The sequence below is a fragment of the Ciona intestinalis genome, chromosome 5, assembly GCF_000224145.3.
Source record: "Ciona intestinalis chromosome 5, KH, whole genome shotgun sequence".
In the NCBI taxonomy this organism is placed as follows: domain Eukaryota; kingdom Metazoa; phylum Chordata; class Ascidiacea; order Phlebobranchia; family Cionidae; genus Ciona; species Ciona intestinalis.
Genome location: NC_020170.2, coordinates 4,693,522 through 4,708,848, shown reverse-complemented (window position 1 = coordinate 4,708,848; position 15,327 = coordinate 4,693,522). Strand labels below are relative to the sequence as shown.

General features: G+C 36.0%; 5 protein-coding genes and 1 long non-coding RNA gene across 11 annotated transcripts in view; 3 read left to right on the top strand and 3 right to left on the bottom strand.

Moving 5' to 3' along the window:
• LOC100184290 (peripheral-type benzodiazepine receptor-associated protein 1) overlaps positions 1 to 15,327 on the bottom strand; it is a gene marked incomplete in the record, with an annotated part of 33,188 nt that overhangs the window by 17,395 nt on the left and 466 nt on the right. Inside the window, 6 exon segments of the mRNA XM_009860393.3 lie at positions 62 to 90; positions 210 to 216; positions 886 to 965; positions 1,352 to 1,476; positions 1,698 to 1,927; positions 2,789 to 2,962. Coding sequence (XP_009858695.3) covers positions 62 to 90; positions 210 to 216; positions 886 to 965; positions 1,352 to 1,476; positions 1,698 to 1,927; positions 2,789 to 2,926 — 609 coding nt within the window.
• Positions 2,975 to 7,891, bottom strand: LOC100176460 (rab3 GTPase-activating protein catalytic subunit-like). The gene is made up of 4 exons (XM_002123910.4): positions 7,532 to 7,891; positions 7,048 to 7,221; positions 6,590 to 6,765; positions 2,975 to 6,257 (listed from the first exon to the last, which is right to left on the bottom strand). Exons 1-4 carry the CDS (start codon positions 7,744 to 7,746, stop codon positions 3,592 to 3,594), a joined length of 3,231 nt encoding a protein of 1,076 aa, XP_002123946.1. The 5' UTR covers positions 7,747 to 7,891; the 3' UTR covers positions 2,975 to 3,591.
• LOC113474285 lies at positions 8,191 to 8,792 on the top strand. Its single transcript, XM_026834724.1, has 3 exons — positions 8,191 to 8,401; positions 8,464 to 8,628; positions 8,682 to 8,792. The coding sequence occupies exons 1-3, from the start codon at positions 8,221 to 8,223 to the stop codon at positions 8,765 to 8,767; spliced, it is 432 nt and encodes a 143-aa protein (XP_026690525.1). The 5' UTR covers positions 8,191 to 8,220; the 3' UTR covers positions 8,768 to 8,792.
• On the top strand, positions 9,052 to 11,929 carry LOC113474284. Its single transcript, XM_026834717.1, has 10 exons — positions 9,052 to 9,618; positions 9,757 to 9,971; positions 10,039 to 10,178; positions 10,236 to 10,434; positions 10,501 to 10,599; positions 10,684 to 10,889; positions 10,961 to 11,099; positions 11,153 to 11,298; positions 11,361 to 11,650; positions 11,705 to 11,929. Exons 1-10 carry the CDS (start codon positions 9,074 to 9,076, stop codon positions 11,913 to 11,915), a joined length of 2,190 nt encoding a protein of 729 aa, XP_026690518.1. The 5' UTR covers positions 9,052 to 9,073; the 3' UTR covers positions 11,916 to 11,929.
• On the bottom strand, positions 10,448 to 10,808 carry LOC113474287. The gene is made up of 2 exons (XR_003395942.1): positions 10,722 to 10,808; positions 10,448 to 10,564 (listed from the first exon to the last, which is right to left on the bottom strand). It is a non-coding gene; the product is annotated as an uncharacterized LOC113474287 (long non-coding RNA).
• Positions 12,761 to 14,681, top strand: LOC108949502. Of its 6 annotated transcripts, none has more exons than XM_026834723.1 (9): positions 12,761 to 12,859; positions 12,908 to 13,030; positions 13,209 to 13,331; positions 13,396 to 13,464; positions 13,627 to 13,706; positions 13,761 to 13,884; positions 14,062 to 14,176; positions 14,246 to 14,301; positions 14,606 to 14,681. In XM_026834723.1, exons 1-9 carry the CDS (start codon positions 12,818 to 12,820, stop codon positions 14,615 to 14,617), a joined length of 744 nt encoding a protein of 247 aa, XP_026690524.1. In that variant the 5' UTR covers positions 12,761 to 12,817; the 3' UTR covers positions 14,618 to 14,681. The 6 variants fall into 6 exon arrangements, with proteins under 6 accessions (XP_026690524.1, XP_026690521.1, XP_018667433.2 ...); XM_026834720.1 differs by having other exon boundaries at positions 14,361 to 14,681; XM_018811888.2 differs by adding an exon at positions 14,361 to 14,497 and having other exon boundaries at positions 14,062 to 14,301.

The window sequence follows — 15,327 nt, the reverse complement described above, 5'->3', positions numbered from 1 at the left end:
ATCATGTTTCTATTTTATAGCATTTACTTATACATAGTTATACTTTATACTGTATACACACTGGTTGAAAATCACTGTACTGGCTCATTCCTGTTGACCCATCATACATGCAGAATTAAATAGAAGTTTCAAAGTTGCATCATAAGTTCATAACACCATGCATATAATTTCATATGCAAGTGATTACCAAGCATTAAAACAAGACTTACCAAATGACTAATCAAAGAGGGCAGAAGGGAAGAAATAAAATTGTGAGTGTTTTAAATTACTAAACAGGTAGAACAAAAAACAGGGCTTCCCAAACTTTTGCATGCGGCCTCTTTTAATCGTCTAAAATTTTCCAAGGCCCTTAATAGTATATTGTAGGTAGTATTTTGTCTCTTTACCCCCTAGTTTGGAAAGCCCTAGTTTAGAACATGGTAGGGCAGGAAAATAGAACATTTTTTGACCAACGTATACGAATTGTGAAATATAAAAGATAAATTAAAAGGAAATATATACAAAGTTATTTTAAAGAACTTTTTTTTACTATGTTAATAAATTCTGAAGGAGATCTTCGGGCAGTTGGAACACTGATCTGAAAGGATTGACATTTAGACGCCTTTTCCGATCATCTTTATCGGTACTTGGACATGACACTCAATGACATACCCCGATAAAGGGGGCCAGAATAGAACGTCTAAAGGTCGGTCCTTTAAGAACCCAGTTACAAAATTGCCAAAAGTTTAACATAATATACATATAGTGAAAATGCCTGCAAAACATAGGAGCCACTGGTTTAGTTAGGGTTATTTAAAGAAATGTAAATTAGTTTTCTAAGCACTACACTACTATTACCATACACTGCAATATGTTTATATGTTAGGTAAACATGATTATACTCACAGTTCTTGAATCAATGCTTCTTGGTGTTGGTTGGTTGGCACTTATGGCTGCAGAATCAATGTCACTGCTGCAGATGCCGTCTATTAAAAAAAAATAGCCGGCATTTAATTAATATCGAGATAGTAGTATTTTATACGGAATAATTGGTATTTAAAGTTAACTATTTTAATACTGCTCTGAAGCATAGAGTATATTTGAACCACAATTTTAGACCAAATAAATTCCACATACCTAAAATATTTTTCTGATGCATGCCAAAACTATATACAACCCACAAAATTGTAGAAACTTAACTAATATGAATTCAGCAATATTTAAACCTCCACTAAAATGAAATTCCCATTTCACAGCTTTAACAAACGAACAATAGCCTTTGTTGACTAAACAATTAAACCTTGTTACGTTTTCGTCGCCGAAACCGATATATTTATTCTTGGGGCGTCGTATTTGTACAGTGTACAATTACCTGGCTTCTTGTTAAGAATTTGTTTGTTGTTTGTTTGTTTCGATCGAGGAGACTTGCTCGACATCTGGAGATATTTGACTGGGATCGCTTCCTCCGTTCCTTCAGTGATCGATCTGGGAGGAGTGCTGGATGTTGGGAGGAAAAGGAGAAAGAGTTATTAAATAACACTTTGTAACAAAATACAAATATTTTACACTTTTTTAAGTTTTTACAGATTTGACCACTTATATTATGGTTTTGGCTTTTAACTACTTCTGAATCATGTTGTTACAAATATTTTACTAGTTTTAATGCCATCAGATTTTAATTTTTTCTAAAGATTTTTTATTTAAAAATTACTGCGCACCTTGAAGATTGACTATGTAAACTGCTCCGTTTAACTTTCTTTCTTTTCTTGGGAACAGGATTTGTCTTCACACTGGTGTGAGGTTCCGGCTCAGGAGGTTTCGGATCCTGCTCTAATTCTCCTGCATCAGGGGGAGGATCCTCAGGAGCATCACCCGCATCCATGAGTGAGGTGTGAGGAGAAGGAGGTAGAAGATTGGAGGAAGATGGAGGTTCAGTTTGGTCTTCAATCTAGAAACAAAAATATGCATTTTAGATAACAACCAATAAAGTTTAAACCGGTGTTTTTTTTCAACAAATTTTTGTTCATTACAATTAGTAATAGTTTCACTTCCTTGAAACAATTCCATCTGAACTGCTTATTCATAGTGGCCATTTACAAGAACTGACATGATGATAGAAAATGAATGGCAGTCTGTGAAACCTAAAATCTAGTCTCCAGGCCTTTCATAAATAAACAGCAAAACTACACTTATTTTTACCTTTAAACTACACATTTTCAGTTTTCACCCTTAAAATTGCTGTCAAAAACCATAAACCTTGACCGAAAAAAGTAAAATAACAGAAGCTGTATACCACTTGAGACAAATAACACTTCAGCTACCTTTACAATACAGTTCAAGGTGTGTAGGGCACTTGCTGCTCAAACACTCCCTTTGATAGCTCACTTGGCAAACATAAGACTACAGATGTTCAATTGAGAGACTCAGTTTTAAGTTACAAACACAAATGATATGTGAAAGTTGAGAGACACTAAGTGGCAAAGGAATTGAGATATTGTATTTATAAGCCAAGTGGAACTCCAAGGCATTAAGTGGCATAGATAAGTTATAATTATGTTCAAGATGTTTATTATTAAAATAAGTAATTCAAGGAATAATAAACAGTTAAATTTTATTCGGGAAAGCATTTTATTGGAAAAGTTTTTAGAAGTTCAAATTTTCCTGAAAAAATATACACGACACACGTCATTTATGAGTTTAAATTTCTTATATGGGAACATAGGAACATATTGTAAAAACACATTTTTGAATTTGTGATGATAAAGCTATTATTTTAAACTGAAAAATAAAACAGTTTTTTTAATTTTACCTCAGTTTTCAAATCTGAGTCCCCAGAGTTAATCTGTGCTTTTAGTTGCGCAATGTGCAGTTTCATATCTTCACTTAGCTGCGCAAGGTCGCCCATGTCTGCCCTATTCGGCGATATAGGCACCAAGCCACTGTCCATTATAACACTGCTTGACCTACCTACTACATCTGTGAACTGAAGGCAGAAAATAAACTGTAGCGACATTTAAGTCCAAAACACTTTAAAGTTAATGGAATATCCCTCAGTTCTAAACACAGATTATGTAATTAAGCATAAGAGTGTTTCAAATAATGAGATAAAATAACACTATTTGTCACATGCCACATAATACATAGGGTTATAGCAATAGGAAATGGCAATTAATAAGCAATTTAAATTAATACATAAGTCGGATTATTCAATAAATAAAGGTCATGCGCACTTGTGAAGCTAATCCATTTACTTGAATAAGACCCCACAACAAAAACACCAATAGCCAAACATGATATATACTCTGTTGTCAAATTGGAATAGGTTTGCAATGTTTTTAATTTGTACCGATAGCAATGCTATGCTACATTAAATGTATCCTGCCCTTGCCCCTTTTGCAATGCTACATGAAATATAACAGAACCCTTTTTGCTCCTTTTACTTATTAGACAGTTCAATACAAGCACTACAAATCATTTGGTTTGGCTTATTATTACATTATGGAGTATAGCTTCACCAAGTAACTTTAAAATAAACATGAAAAGTTAAAAATACAATAAAAACTACACCACTCTAAATATTCATTATTGCACTAAAGCTTCAACAACAAAAAATTAGAAAAATGTCGGGTCTGTTGAAATTGCACTCGCCAAGCGAAACTCATTTCTCATTAACACGGCATAAAGTCTATGTGGCATCTCACGTGAAAAATTGCTTGGGTAAGGAGATATGGCCCGAATGATAAACTCCCGCCCTGTAGGGTCTGGTAGCCGAGATTTTGGTGGTTCATCCTTTTGTAACTCGGAATCTAAAGGGTCTATTTTGCTCACAACTTGCTGGGTGAAGTATTGTGTTATTATTTTGCCAACAGGGCCATTGGGACCGCCCTCTATGGTAATTTCTGGGTGCTCCATAATAGATTTGACAAAGGCTTTGATGGTATTTGGGTCTCCTAGGTCCGAAAACTTGTGTTGTAGTGACTGTGCACGTTGTATAAGCGCGTCAGCAAATGAGATCTGTCTCAAAATGTCTTCAATTTTGCCCCGTGTCTCTATTGACCATGGTTTGAACTGGTTAGCAACGGAACCATACATATTCCAGCCACGAAAAGTTTGTGTCGCCTTCGTTTCGATCTGGTTACACAGAAGAGGTAAATCGGGCAAACACTCTGACATTTCTTTTGAGGAAGATCTGAGCATACTGACTGCCTCATGCACGCAGACGGGTAAAATCGCTTGCATAACCTCTGCAGGTTTCAGATTAGCAAGAAAATGCAAAACTTTTTCTGCCTCTTTTGTATCATCAAACAATCGCTTCTGCCGATGTGCAGGTATTGGGTTGGCTTGCTCCCATGTTGTCTCCCACAAGTTTCCAGGTATTTTCATCCTCTGTGAAAGCTTCCCCTCTTCAAAGTCTCGAGGAGAATACCAGCGAACAAAGTCTCCAAGGCAACACCCAGGATTAGCAGCCTTGAAAGATTGCATGTCCGAGAGCAAAGAAGCGCTCTGCATCCTCGCCCGGACTTTTGATCCTTCTTTTGTGTCCCCGAGCTTTGAGAAGAGATTAGCTTGCTCTTCCAACTGATCCTCTGTTAGAGGAGCATGATCCTGAGTGATGGGGATGTATAGAGGTGAGGAAATATTTAATAGAAGATGTAGTGATCCACACTGCTTAAGCCTGCCCTCTGGAGGAAATTTTTCACTTGGTGCTTCGTTAATTAAAGATCTTTTAACTTCCATATCTCCATCACAATCTTTATCTTTTTGAGCAACGTAACCGTCATCCATTGGTTTATCTTCTTCTACTTGGGAAACAGAATGATGATCATCGTTTTGCTCATCTTTATCTCTCTGAGGCATAGAAACTTCTTCCTTTTTTTCATCCGTCTCCGAAGAAGTAGGGACCTGCCCATCATTAAATGAAGATTCTGGTTGAGCTTCTGAAACATCTTCTTTTTCTTCCACATCCTCCACCTCCTCCAAGTCCACATCACTCTCACATTCATAAAACTCATCATCAGAATCATCGGATGCAGACATGGTGAAACGAGTTTCAACATTCTTGCTCTCATTTTTCAAATTTTGACTTTCATTTTCATCAGATTTTTCCACATTCTCTTCTATTTGTTCCATATCTTCTGAAACAACTTTGTTTTCAAACACTGAAGGAATATTTGAGTCTTCTGACACATTTTCGGTTGGGATTTGGTTATCTTCTTTTATCTCGCTTGCAGATTTTCGTTTTTGTTCACGAATTGTTTTATGGTTGACGCAACAGTTGAGCATCTGGAATTTTTGATGAAGAAGACAAGTCCGTAGGTCCGGAACATTCATCCCAATACCTGGGATCAGTTTCCCCGCATCCCAAAGAGTCCGGAGTTCAGTGACAATGACGTGCCAAAGATGAGCAATGCCGTGTATACCTCCGTGGCAGAGGTTCACCACCATAGCACATGTAGCGAACTTGTGTGTGAAACTTTGTAGTGGTGCTGCTTTAAGCTGGTGGCTCAAATCATATGCAGATTTGGATGGTTCCTTTTCTAAGGATCTAAATAGGAATTCTCGAATTGCTTTTAGCGTGGCTTCAGGCATCTTGTTATCACTCTGACTCGCTCCCATTTGAGTTAAAGAGTGAGCACTTCGCCGCAGAAGACCTTGTGGGTCAGAAACTGCTTTTGAGATTCCTGATGCGAGTCTGGAAGATACAATAGGGATCATAGAAGATGCAGCTGGCTCGGTGATCCTCCCTAGAGCTAATCCCATGTCTGGTTCTTGCTCTGAGTGGTTTTCAAAGCTCAGGAGGTCTGATAGCGACTCTTTTCTGTCAGCACCTTTCATAAACTCGTATAAATAATAAGTTAACAAACACGGTAAATCGTCTGAATACCGTAGCCTGACAGCCCACACTGGTGCAGCAAGTGCATTGAAATGAGTATGCACGTCGTTGTCCATTATTAAATCACTGGTTAAGTTGGGCCACATTGCTGCCAACTGTAGTTCCATAACGGGCTCATCTAATGATCCTGACATTAGCGTTGCAAAATTCATCGCCACTTCTTGAGGGTCTTGTAGCTTTAGCGGCCATTTTCCTTTGTCGCCCCAATCATTTAATACATACGTAAACCTAGTTGAGACCCAGCACCGACCCATAGGTAAGGACGGGGATCCAATTTTTGTTTTGAAGACGTGTAATAAACCAGATATGTTCCTGTATTGTTGAGGGCAGTGCTTAAGGTGTACCATCTCAAATTGTGTCTGGACTCCAACAGAATAAGCGTGACCTGCAAGGTTAGAATAATATTATGGGATGCTTACTTGGAATGGTGTATTATTGTTTGTTTGTTGATTTATCTTTCATCATAAAACTGTCACATTAATCATGTGTGTTAAAATTAGGGACACAATGGTAATGTATATTTAAAAATGAACCTCGAATAAGAATAACAACTTTGTGAGCGGAACCATTATAATGACTTCCAATGTTAAATACCCTTATAAAGCATACAAAAATGAATGTACCTGTAGTTTTAGCAATATCACTCAAGATTTTGTGCAAAATTAAAAACAATATATCCATTAACTTTATAAGTATTCAATTAAAATTCTGTTCTACCTGAAAACACGCGCCTCCAGCTTTCTAGTATTTGAACAAAGAAGGGAACATGACAAGAAGAGTTGTTTAATGCAACAGCTGCAGAACTACGGAGTAGATTACATTTTGACTCGCTCAGATTGCTTTCACTACCACTAGGTGGGGATAGAACCAAGAAAGAACGAAGCCCATACCACCTGTGTTTGTGGAAGTTACTATGATGTATATACTGTAGCTGCCAGGCATATTCTGTGCAAGGAATTCTATTATGAACATGAAGATAATTAGAATGCAGGGGAGGGTTAGACCCATCTCTATGAAACAAATCTGGTCCCAATGTTGATATATACACTTCAAAAAAATTCAGTGTAGACTTGTTTATTTATGTATATTTTATTTTGTCATTATTTTGTGTGATATTTTCATTTTTTTCAATTGATGGGTGACAATTTAGACAACCAATAAGCATAGGACCTTACCTTGCCAGGCAGTGAGCACGAGGTGGAAAATCTGTGTTGAGATTCATCATGTCATCGGAGTACGCAGGAAAATCTACACCATCCTCTTCTGGCTCCTCCTGGAAAAGATCTTCATGTTCATGCTCCACTTCTTTAAGTTGATGATAAGTGAGAGTGAATGGCACGCCTGTGAAACTGGGAAATATTGTGTAAGATTGGGATACTGAATGTGTGTATGTTAGTATGTGTAACTTGATTTATTCTGTTGTAGTGGGTAATAATAGTCGTTATAAAACAGGTGTTATTTTACAGACAATGTGCCGCGAATTACCATGTATGTAACTTTGTGGGTGATTAGTGTTCCATGTATGGCTGACAATTTAGACAACCCATTAACCACTAGGATGGAGCAACTGCTGTAAAATCTAATAGTGGCATTTGTGGTCCTAAATTTGTATTATTACATATCAAATGATCTAATATCAAATATCAGAAGATATTATACCTTATATCAGCAGTTCTAGTTTCCCAAGTTCCATTTCTCATTTCATTCGTTATAGCACACAAAGGGGTGGTTCTTGTATAACTGTTCAAATGCCATTCCCCAATAACTTCCTCTATTTTAGATATAAAAAGCTCCCAGTCAGTAGCATTCGTGAAATCAGTTATTTCAAATACTTCTTCCTCCGGCAAGTCCGACTCCTCAACCGACGAAGACATGTTAACCCAGAAAACAAAAACGCTGTGGTGTTTTTGCTGCTATTTTTGTTTATAAAGACAAGTACAAACGAATAGCTAAACACGTACGATTACTATTGAAAATATGTGTGTTGTTGGTCTAAATGAAATACTTTATAACTAAGCAAGTTCTTACGTTGGCCAATTAACGGTATTCTATCCGTTTATCTTAAAAATAGCCATAACAATATCAATAGGAGAACTAACTTAGTGGCGGCGCCAGCGCCGCGCCGCATTTGCTCAGGCGCCGCGCCGCTGAAACTGCGGCGCCGCAAAAAACGCCATCTAGTGTGCGCCGCAACATAGAGATAGTATGATGCGGCGCCTTATTTTCCCGTTAGGGACTTTACCTTAAACAACTTTTGCTAAAATGATGTCCCATTAAACTAGCATAGTATTGATTAGTTGGTTAATGGTTTAAGTCTGAAGCTTTTGATTTTAATCTTACCGAAAAAAATGACTGCTCACTACTACGTTGGAGATTCATTTGAGGAAGTGTTCTCAACACTTCAGATTCATAATCTCAATAACGACTGTACACATTGTACAAAATCTGGAATGACCTATGAAGAAGGAAAGCGGCATTTTGAACAACACTATAAATATTCATTGCCTTTTCAAATTGAAGCTAAAAGAGGTTTGATTTTGTACTAGTTTTGTAACTGAATTAAATGCTATGTTTATTAACTGTATTTGCAGTTCGCCTGTTTCCATGCCGAAAAACCTGTTTTACAAGAACAAGCTTGTCTGAAATCAACAGAAACCATTACCATTGTGTAATTTGTTTAAAAGTATATGGAAGAAAACAATCATTTTTGTCCCATTTAAAAAACCATCAAAAGCTTCCAGTCTTAGAAAGTGCAGGTAACTAGGAAGATTTATACCAAAGAAGTTGCTAAAAGTTTAGTTCTTTTCAGAAAAAAGGGCAGAATTGAATAAAGAACCAGCAACAGTTTCAAACAAGCAAGACATTTCTTCTGATACAAGTAACAACCAAACATAAATTTTATACTTTACATGTGTGCACATGCCATGATTTATGATATGATATAACACTTCAGTTTAAAAAAGAATTGGATATTTAGTAAAATCATAACAAAACTAGCTTTTAACACTATTGAATTTAACTGTAAAACAATAGTGTACATTAAATTACTGTTTAACAGAAGCTGAACAGAGGTTTCAATGTGTCCACTGCTCATCAAAGTTTAAAAACCTCTGTTCATTAAGACGCCATGGAGAAAACAGCCATGGCATTCCTCAAATTAAACACCCATGCCTTACAGTTGACAAAACACAAGGGATATATATGGTTGGCTGTACAAGTGGAGGCATTTTAACTCCAATTCATGTGCAAAAACATTGTCAAAATTTTATATCTAAGTGCAGCAATTCAGATTGTGAAGTTTTATTAACAACAGCCAGGCAAACAAATCCAGGTTTGGAGTGCCCACACATTGAGAGCATCAAATATGCATACTTTGAGCCAGCAATAGTACTACATACAGAATTTCTCAATCAGATGAAACAAATTGGTATTGTATCAGAGAAAACTTACAGTACAATACTTGAACTACAGGAAACTTGTGTAGAAATGGGAATCCCTATAGTGGTGCAAGCAAACTTTGAAGTTCTGGGGTACCACGCAAGGTTTTCATATTACTCAGTCTATACAAATGAAGAAATATATGTAGACAAGTGGTTGAGGATCAGGGTAATGCATGACACTGAGACAGGGACATGGAGCTGTCAGTGCCCTAGAGCAAGCGGAACCAGCACTTGTTTGCATGAGAGTATTGCGAAATGGCTGGCTTTTCAAAATAATAAAGATATTTTATATCAGGAAATGCTAAGGTACACATTAAAATTAATAATTTTGTAAATCAGCTGCATAAACTTCAGAAAGGCTTTCAGACATACAAAATAAATACAATGTACTATACAATTTTAATCTTTAGCTTTAAACTATAAAGCTTATTATTTTATTTTTAGCAAAAATGAACCAACTGCATCACAAGAAAAGGAAATGACCTACTTGTTGGAATCAAAAATTATCCCTGAAGTTATACCGCAAGAATATCTAACAGAAGATCCTCCTTTGTCAGTACTGGTTCCGGATGAAACTGTTTGTCCATTTTGTTCAAGTGATTTGGAAATTTTTAAGAAGCTAAATTGTACAGTTTATGGTATCAACAAAATATGGAAAGGTAACTTATCAAAATTCAAAACAATTGCTGGGTATGATGGGTATTATTATAAAGTTTATTTTTTCAGGAACAACTATGATAACCAAACTTTGTCGTAGCTGTAAATGCATTACACGGTTTCAAAATTATAAATCTGGATTCCACAACTACAATAATCAAATTATTCTTTCAATATGTTTATGTTTAAAACTCTTAAAAGGGATTGAGGTAACTTGATTAAATGGTTACATACATTAATGCTATTAAGTAATACTCCGCTTGTAGAGCCATGTTGATGTTGAAACTACAATTAAAATTCTGTTTGAGAACTCAGAAACTCTGCCTATTTCTCACTTGCGAAATGGATTTTATCATTTTTGTGCCCTTAAAGACTTTTCTTACGATTTTAATTGCTTGAAATGTGGTCATTCTCCGAAAATTTTAATAGCTGATGGAAACTGGGCAAATTGTTGTAAACGTCCAGGTATAATATATTCTGGTGTATTTATAAAGTACCAATTTTTAATTGGCTAAATTGACTCTTTTACAGTGGATGCGGTTGTTGAGGAAGATGTGGATAAAGAAACAGTAGAATGTGAAGATTTGTGGGGAAACTATAGGAAAGAAATTATTGGCAGAGGATTTTGTGGTAAGAGGAAATTTAATAAATTGTTTTACAATTTTAATCATATATTTACCAGTTTTAATAATATAGTCATTTAACTTTATGCAGAAAGTACGAAAAATCCTTGGGCTGTAAAAATTACCTACAGTTCAATCAGTCCTTGGATTGGAAAGAATTCCCGCAAGAGCAATATGCTTTATAATACAGAATTCTTAAAGTGTAAAATTATCAACCACCCCAAATCTGTAAAACAAAGTAATGATAAGTCAATCTCACAAGAACAAATTTTGGATGCACTACACAAAAAAGAACCTGTAACTATTTTTTTGACTTCTTTAAGTATAAAATAAATATAAAATACCTATATAAATATACATTCTTACAGCAATCACTACAGAATTTATGTGATGAAATTGGAATATGTTCCAAGGGTTCTGTTGAAGTCCTATACAACAGATTAAATGAAATGGTTCTTTTTAAAGATATCTACCCAAAATTTTTCAAAAGAATCAAAAAGTGTGGAGGTAATATATTTTTAAAATAATATTTTGGGGTAAAAAATATTTTTATTTATTAGGAGGAGTCTTGCATTTCCGTTGCCCTCATGGCATTTGTTATTATTTTAAAACTTTACTTCGACAAGAAAGTGCTCGAGATTTTGTTGATGGGTTGCTTTCATTAAAGCAACAACCCATTGTATTTATCAGTGATGTGGCCTCTCAGGTAATTTAAACCATATTTAACTTGGTTATTGTGGTTCATTAAACACACCTCAAACTATATAGGTAGCACACCATGGGGAAAACAGGAAAACGGGTATGTTTAAACCACACAAAGGCATGTTGTTTGAATGGTCAGAGGAAAATTTGCAAAGAGAAAAAGAGGGTCAATTAAAACCAGTTGAAATCAATCTACAAAGTAATGCTCAATTCTACTCGCTGATTGATCGATTTCATATGAGATCAAAAAAGAAATGCCCCGAAAAGACTTTTAGAAGTCTAGCTTTGGCCAAAAATTTAAGTTTAGTGAACTCAAGCATTGCCGAACAAACCAATGCCCAAATGTCAAAAGACAGGTAACCGAATATTGCATTTTTCTGCAGTGTTTTTACAATTTTCCATTGATACAGGTCTTTTCTATACCCAATGAAGTTTGTTAACTTTATGTATATTACAAGACTAGCATTACATATGCAAAATATGCATTGCAACCAAAAGTTTATCAAGAACACCAAAAAGTTATTTGATGCCGCAATTGAACGAAATGTTCTGGGTATTGGAACTCCTGTGTTTCAAAGTTGGTATTTATATATTTTGATCATACTGTTTGCAATTGTTTAAAAATTGTATTTTTTTTCTAGAACGTCAGCTTCTTAAAATAAAACGAGCTGGTGGTCCTAGTGAAAGTGACTGTCTTCCCCTGGTACGTTTATAATATTCTTGGTATAATCTATCTAAAACATGAAATCAAGGTCATTATTACAATTTCAGAAAAAGAAGTCAAAGATTACATCATTTTTTCCAATTGTGCCATGCAATAACTCTTCCAACTGTGATGACCAGTTGTCTCCATCCAGACGAAACCCTGCATCTGATGATGAGCTGCATCCTTCTAGACCCACCACTGCATCTAATGATGAGCTGCCTCCTTCTAAACTCACCAATGTGTCTGTTGATGAGCAGCCTCCTTCTAAACTCACCACTGCATCTGATGATGAGCTGCCTCCTTCTAAACTCACCAATGTGTCTGTTGATGAGCAGCCTCCTTCTAAACTCACCACTGCATCTGATGATGAGCTGCCTCCTTCTAAACTCACCAATGTGTCTGATGATGAGCTGCCTCCTTCTAAACTCACCAATGTGTCTGATGATGAGCTGCCTCCTTCTAAACTCACCAGTGTGTCTGATGATGAGCTGCCTCCTTCTAAACTCACCAGTGTGTCTGTTGATGAGCTGCCTCCTTCTAAACTCACCAGTGTGTCTGTTGATCAGCTGCCTCCTTCTAAACTCACCAATGTGTCTGATGATGAGCTGCCTCCGACCAGAGCTGATGTATGATGATGAGCTGCCTCCTTCTAAACTCACCAATGTATCTGATGATGAGCTGCCTCCTTCTAAACTCACCAGTGTGTCTGATGATGAGCTGCCTCCTTCTAAACTCACCAGTGTGTCTGTTGATGAGCTGCCTCCTTCTAAACTCACCAGTGTGTCTGTTGATCAGCTGCCTCCTTCTAAACTCACCAATGTGTCTGATGATGAGCTGCCTCCGACCAGAGCTGATGTATGTAAGGTGTTTAACTATTTTTTAGAAATTAAAACAACAACAAATGCAGGTTCAAGAATTGTGGAAGATGGCACCACATGATCTATTGGTTTCCACAATATTGAATGGAAATGTAAGGCTATTTCATCGGTCATTTTGCACTTTGCAGTCCACCAAGTGGCTTGATGATTCAGTAAGTTCTTAAAACATTATCATATATATTAAAGCGTAAATAGGTTCATTTATATTGCTCTTTTTCAATTAGGTATAGGATAACTTTTAAGGAACTTCTACAGCTACATAAGAATATATAGTGATATTTGTTTAATAATTTATTTTTAAATTTTACTGTTGTACTATTTGTCCTAAAGGTTATGAATTTTTCTTTAAAAATGATGAGTCAAAACAAAAATATACTGGTGCTGGACTCTTTTTTGGTTGGGTGTATTTTGACCGAAAAGGAAAGAGTGTTAAAACGTCATTTAATGAAAAGTGTAAGTAAATTTATTACACTTTAGTTATGCTAAATTGTATGTTTGTAAAATTATTTTTTAACAGGTGACTTTTTCGAACTTTGACGTAATTATGGGAGCGGTTAATGTGAACCAATCTCATTGGAATTTACTGGTGATTTACTTTGTTAAATTTTATTATCTGTGAAACCAAATGGATTACTTAAATTTATTGATAATGATTGTGTTAAATCTGATTGGTAATGTTTGTACTGAATTATACTCTAATAACACAAATGGTCTCCACATTTAAGTTTCACAGCGTTTAATTTTTTAGTACATTCACTTGAAGTCAATGACAATTGCTGTCATTGATCCATTTGGACATACATGTTGTGACGTCACATCAAAGTTCAGGTAGGTGGAATTTGGCAACAAATTGATGTACTGTAAAAACTGTCTCCTTTACAGGAATTATCTTAAAATGCGTAATTGTGAGAGTGACAAAAACCTAACTGAAACACAGTGGAGAAATGTGACTGTAGTTCATCCTACACAAACTGATTCTCACAGTTGTGGCATTTTTGTTATTAAGGTAAGCATTTTATTTATATTAGAAGTACATTTTAGCGACTTATATACAATTTAAAAATTGACTGCTGTTTTATATGGAATTGTATTTCATTGTTGTATGATTAAATATATAGGAGCAACAAAACATTGACTGCTTAAACAAGGATTGACGCCATTTGCTCAGTTATTTATTTTTTAGATCGCTGAAGCTTTATTGACTTCCAGAACAAAGATGAAAAAAAATGTGTGGTTTGATGCTTCAAACATTTTGCAAACCAGAATGGAGATAGCACAACAAATTTTAAATGTGTCAGGTATGGATCACTATGCTTTTTATGTAGGCCAAAAATATTCTAATTTTATTACATTCCATTGTATTTTAGACAACTTGGAAGAGGTGTGCAACATTTGTGGAAAATGTAACGAATCGTCTTTATGGGTAACAACATTTTTTTCTAAATTATAGCATGTGAATCTAAAAAGGGCGATTTGTTTTAGATTGGATGTGACTCATGCCATAGATGGTTTCACTGTAATTGTTTAAACATTAAAAAAAAGGAATACAACCATATAAGTGCACAGAATACAATCTGGCTTTGTCCTGTATGCAAAGAAAAATAAGGAACAAATTTGTGGTGGGTTTATAAGAGTTGTAATGTTTTGTATACTTTTAAAACAGAAATTTTAACAAATTAATTTACTGTATGGAATAGAAGTTCACGTTTTACTCTTATTTGTGACAGATATTTTGCTGACTTTTTGCTGGCTTCTGCTGAAGTGATAAGAAGAAAATTTTTAATAAAATTTTTTTAACTAAAATGTGTGGTATTTGAAGGAGGGCTAAACAGATAGTCAGGTCTCTGAAACTAAAAGATACTTCTGATATTCTTCAAATTTTTACCATATTCAAATAACGCTATAGCCCGTTAAGCGCCTTGTAATTGAGTGCAAAAAGCGGCGCGGCGCATGAAATAAGGCGGCGCGGCGCCTAAAAAAAGCGGCGCGGCGCCTAAAAAAAAGCGGCGCGGCGCCTACAAAAAAGCGGCGCGGCGCCTACAAAAAAGCGGCGCGGCGCCTACAAAAAAGCGGCGCGGCGCCTGAGGAAAAGCGGCGCGACGTCTGCGCCGCAAATATGTCAGGTCTCCCACTCCGGAGTTGGCGGTCACGCGAATAGAAAAAAGAATGTATCACAGCTTGGGCAGTTGCGCATTCCACTCTTTTTTCTTACTTCTGTGTTCTTGATTTAGTAAGCGTGACAGCTTGTTCCTCGTTAGTCCTTCTTGTTACACCCTACAGTTTTATTTTTGTGCCTTTTGCTCATTATCTTTTTGTTAATTCTAGTAAGAAACAACACAAACTTATTATCCTGCATTTAAAGGTAACAGGGCTGTTTTTAACCATAATTACCGGTCCATATTTCTTTCACAAGGGCTAATCATACGCTGTAGGCACCTTGAGCTTACAC

Excerpts from the sequence above, each read along its gene's own strand:
- LOC100176460 (XM_002123910.4), bottom strand. The coding sequence starts at position 7,746 with ATGTCTTCGTCGGTTGAGGAGTCGGACTTGCCGGAGGAAGAAGTATTT. Across the intron at positions 7,222-7,531 it reads ACTAGAACTGCTGATATAAG|TTTCACAGGCGTGCCATTCA; the intron begins GTATAATATCTT and ends AATATTTCCCAG. Across the intron at positions 6,258-6,589 it reads CTGGAGGCGCGTGTTTTCAG|GTCACGCTTATTCTGTTGGA; the intron begins GTAGAACAGAAT and ends CTAACCTTGCAG.
- LOC113474285 (XM_026834724.1), top strand. The coding sequence starts at position 8,221 with ATGACTGCTCACTACTACGTTGGAGATTCATTTGAGGAAGTGTTCTCA. Across the intron at positions 8,402-8,463 it reads TCAAATTGAAGCTAAAAGAG|TTCGCCTGTTTCCATGCCGA; the intron begins GTTTGATTTTGT and ends CTGTATTTGCAG. Across the intron at positions 8,629-8,681 it reads TCCAGTCTTAGAAAGTGCAG|AAAAAAGGGCAGAATTGAAT; the intron begins GTAACTAGGAAG and ends AGTTCTTTTCAG.
- LOC113474284 (XM_026834717.1), top strand. The coding sequence starts at position 9,074 with ATGGTTGGCTGTACAAGTGGAGGCATTTTAACTCCAATTCATGTGCAA. Across the intron at positions 10,435-10,500 it reads AAATTGTTGTAAACGTCCAG|TGGATGCGGTTGTTGAGGAA; the intron begins GTATAATATATT and ends ACTCTTTTACAG. Across the intron at positions 11,299-11,360 it reads TCAGTGATGTGGCCTCTCAG|GTAGCACACCATGGGGAAAA; the intron begins GTAATTTAAACC and ends CAAACTATATAG.
- LOC108949502 (XM_018811888.2), top strand. The coding sequence starts at position 12,818 with ATGTGTCTGATGATGAGCTGCCTCCGACCAGAGCTGATGTAT. Across the intron at positions 12,860-12,907 it reads TCCGACCAGAGCTGATGTAT|GTTCAAGAATTGTGGAAGAT; the intron begins GTAAGGTGTTTA and ends CAACAAATGCAG. Across the intron at positions 14,302-14,360 it reads GTAACGAATCGTCTTTATGG|ATTGGATGTGACTCATGCCA; the intron begins GTAACAACATTT and ends GATTTGTTTTAG.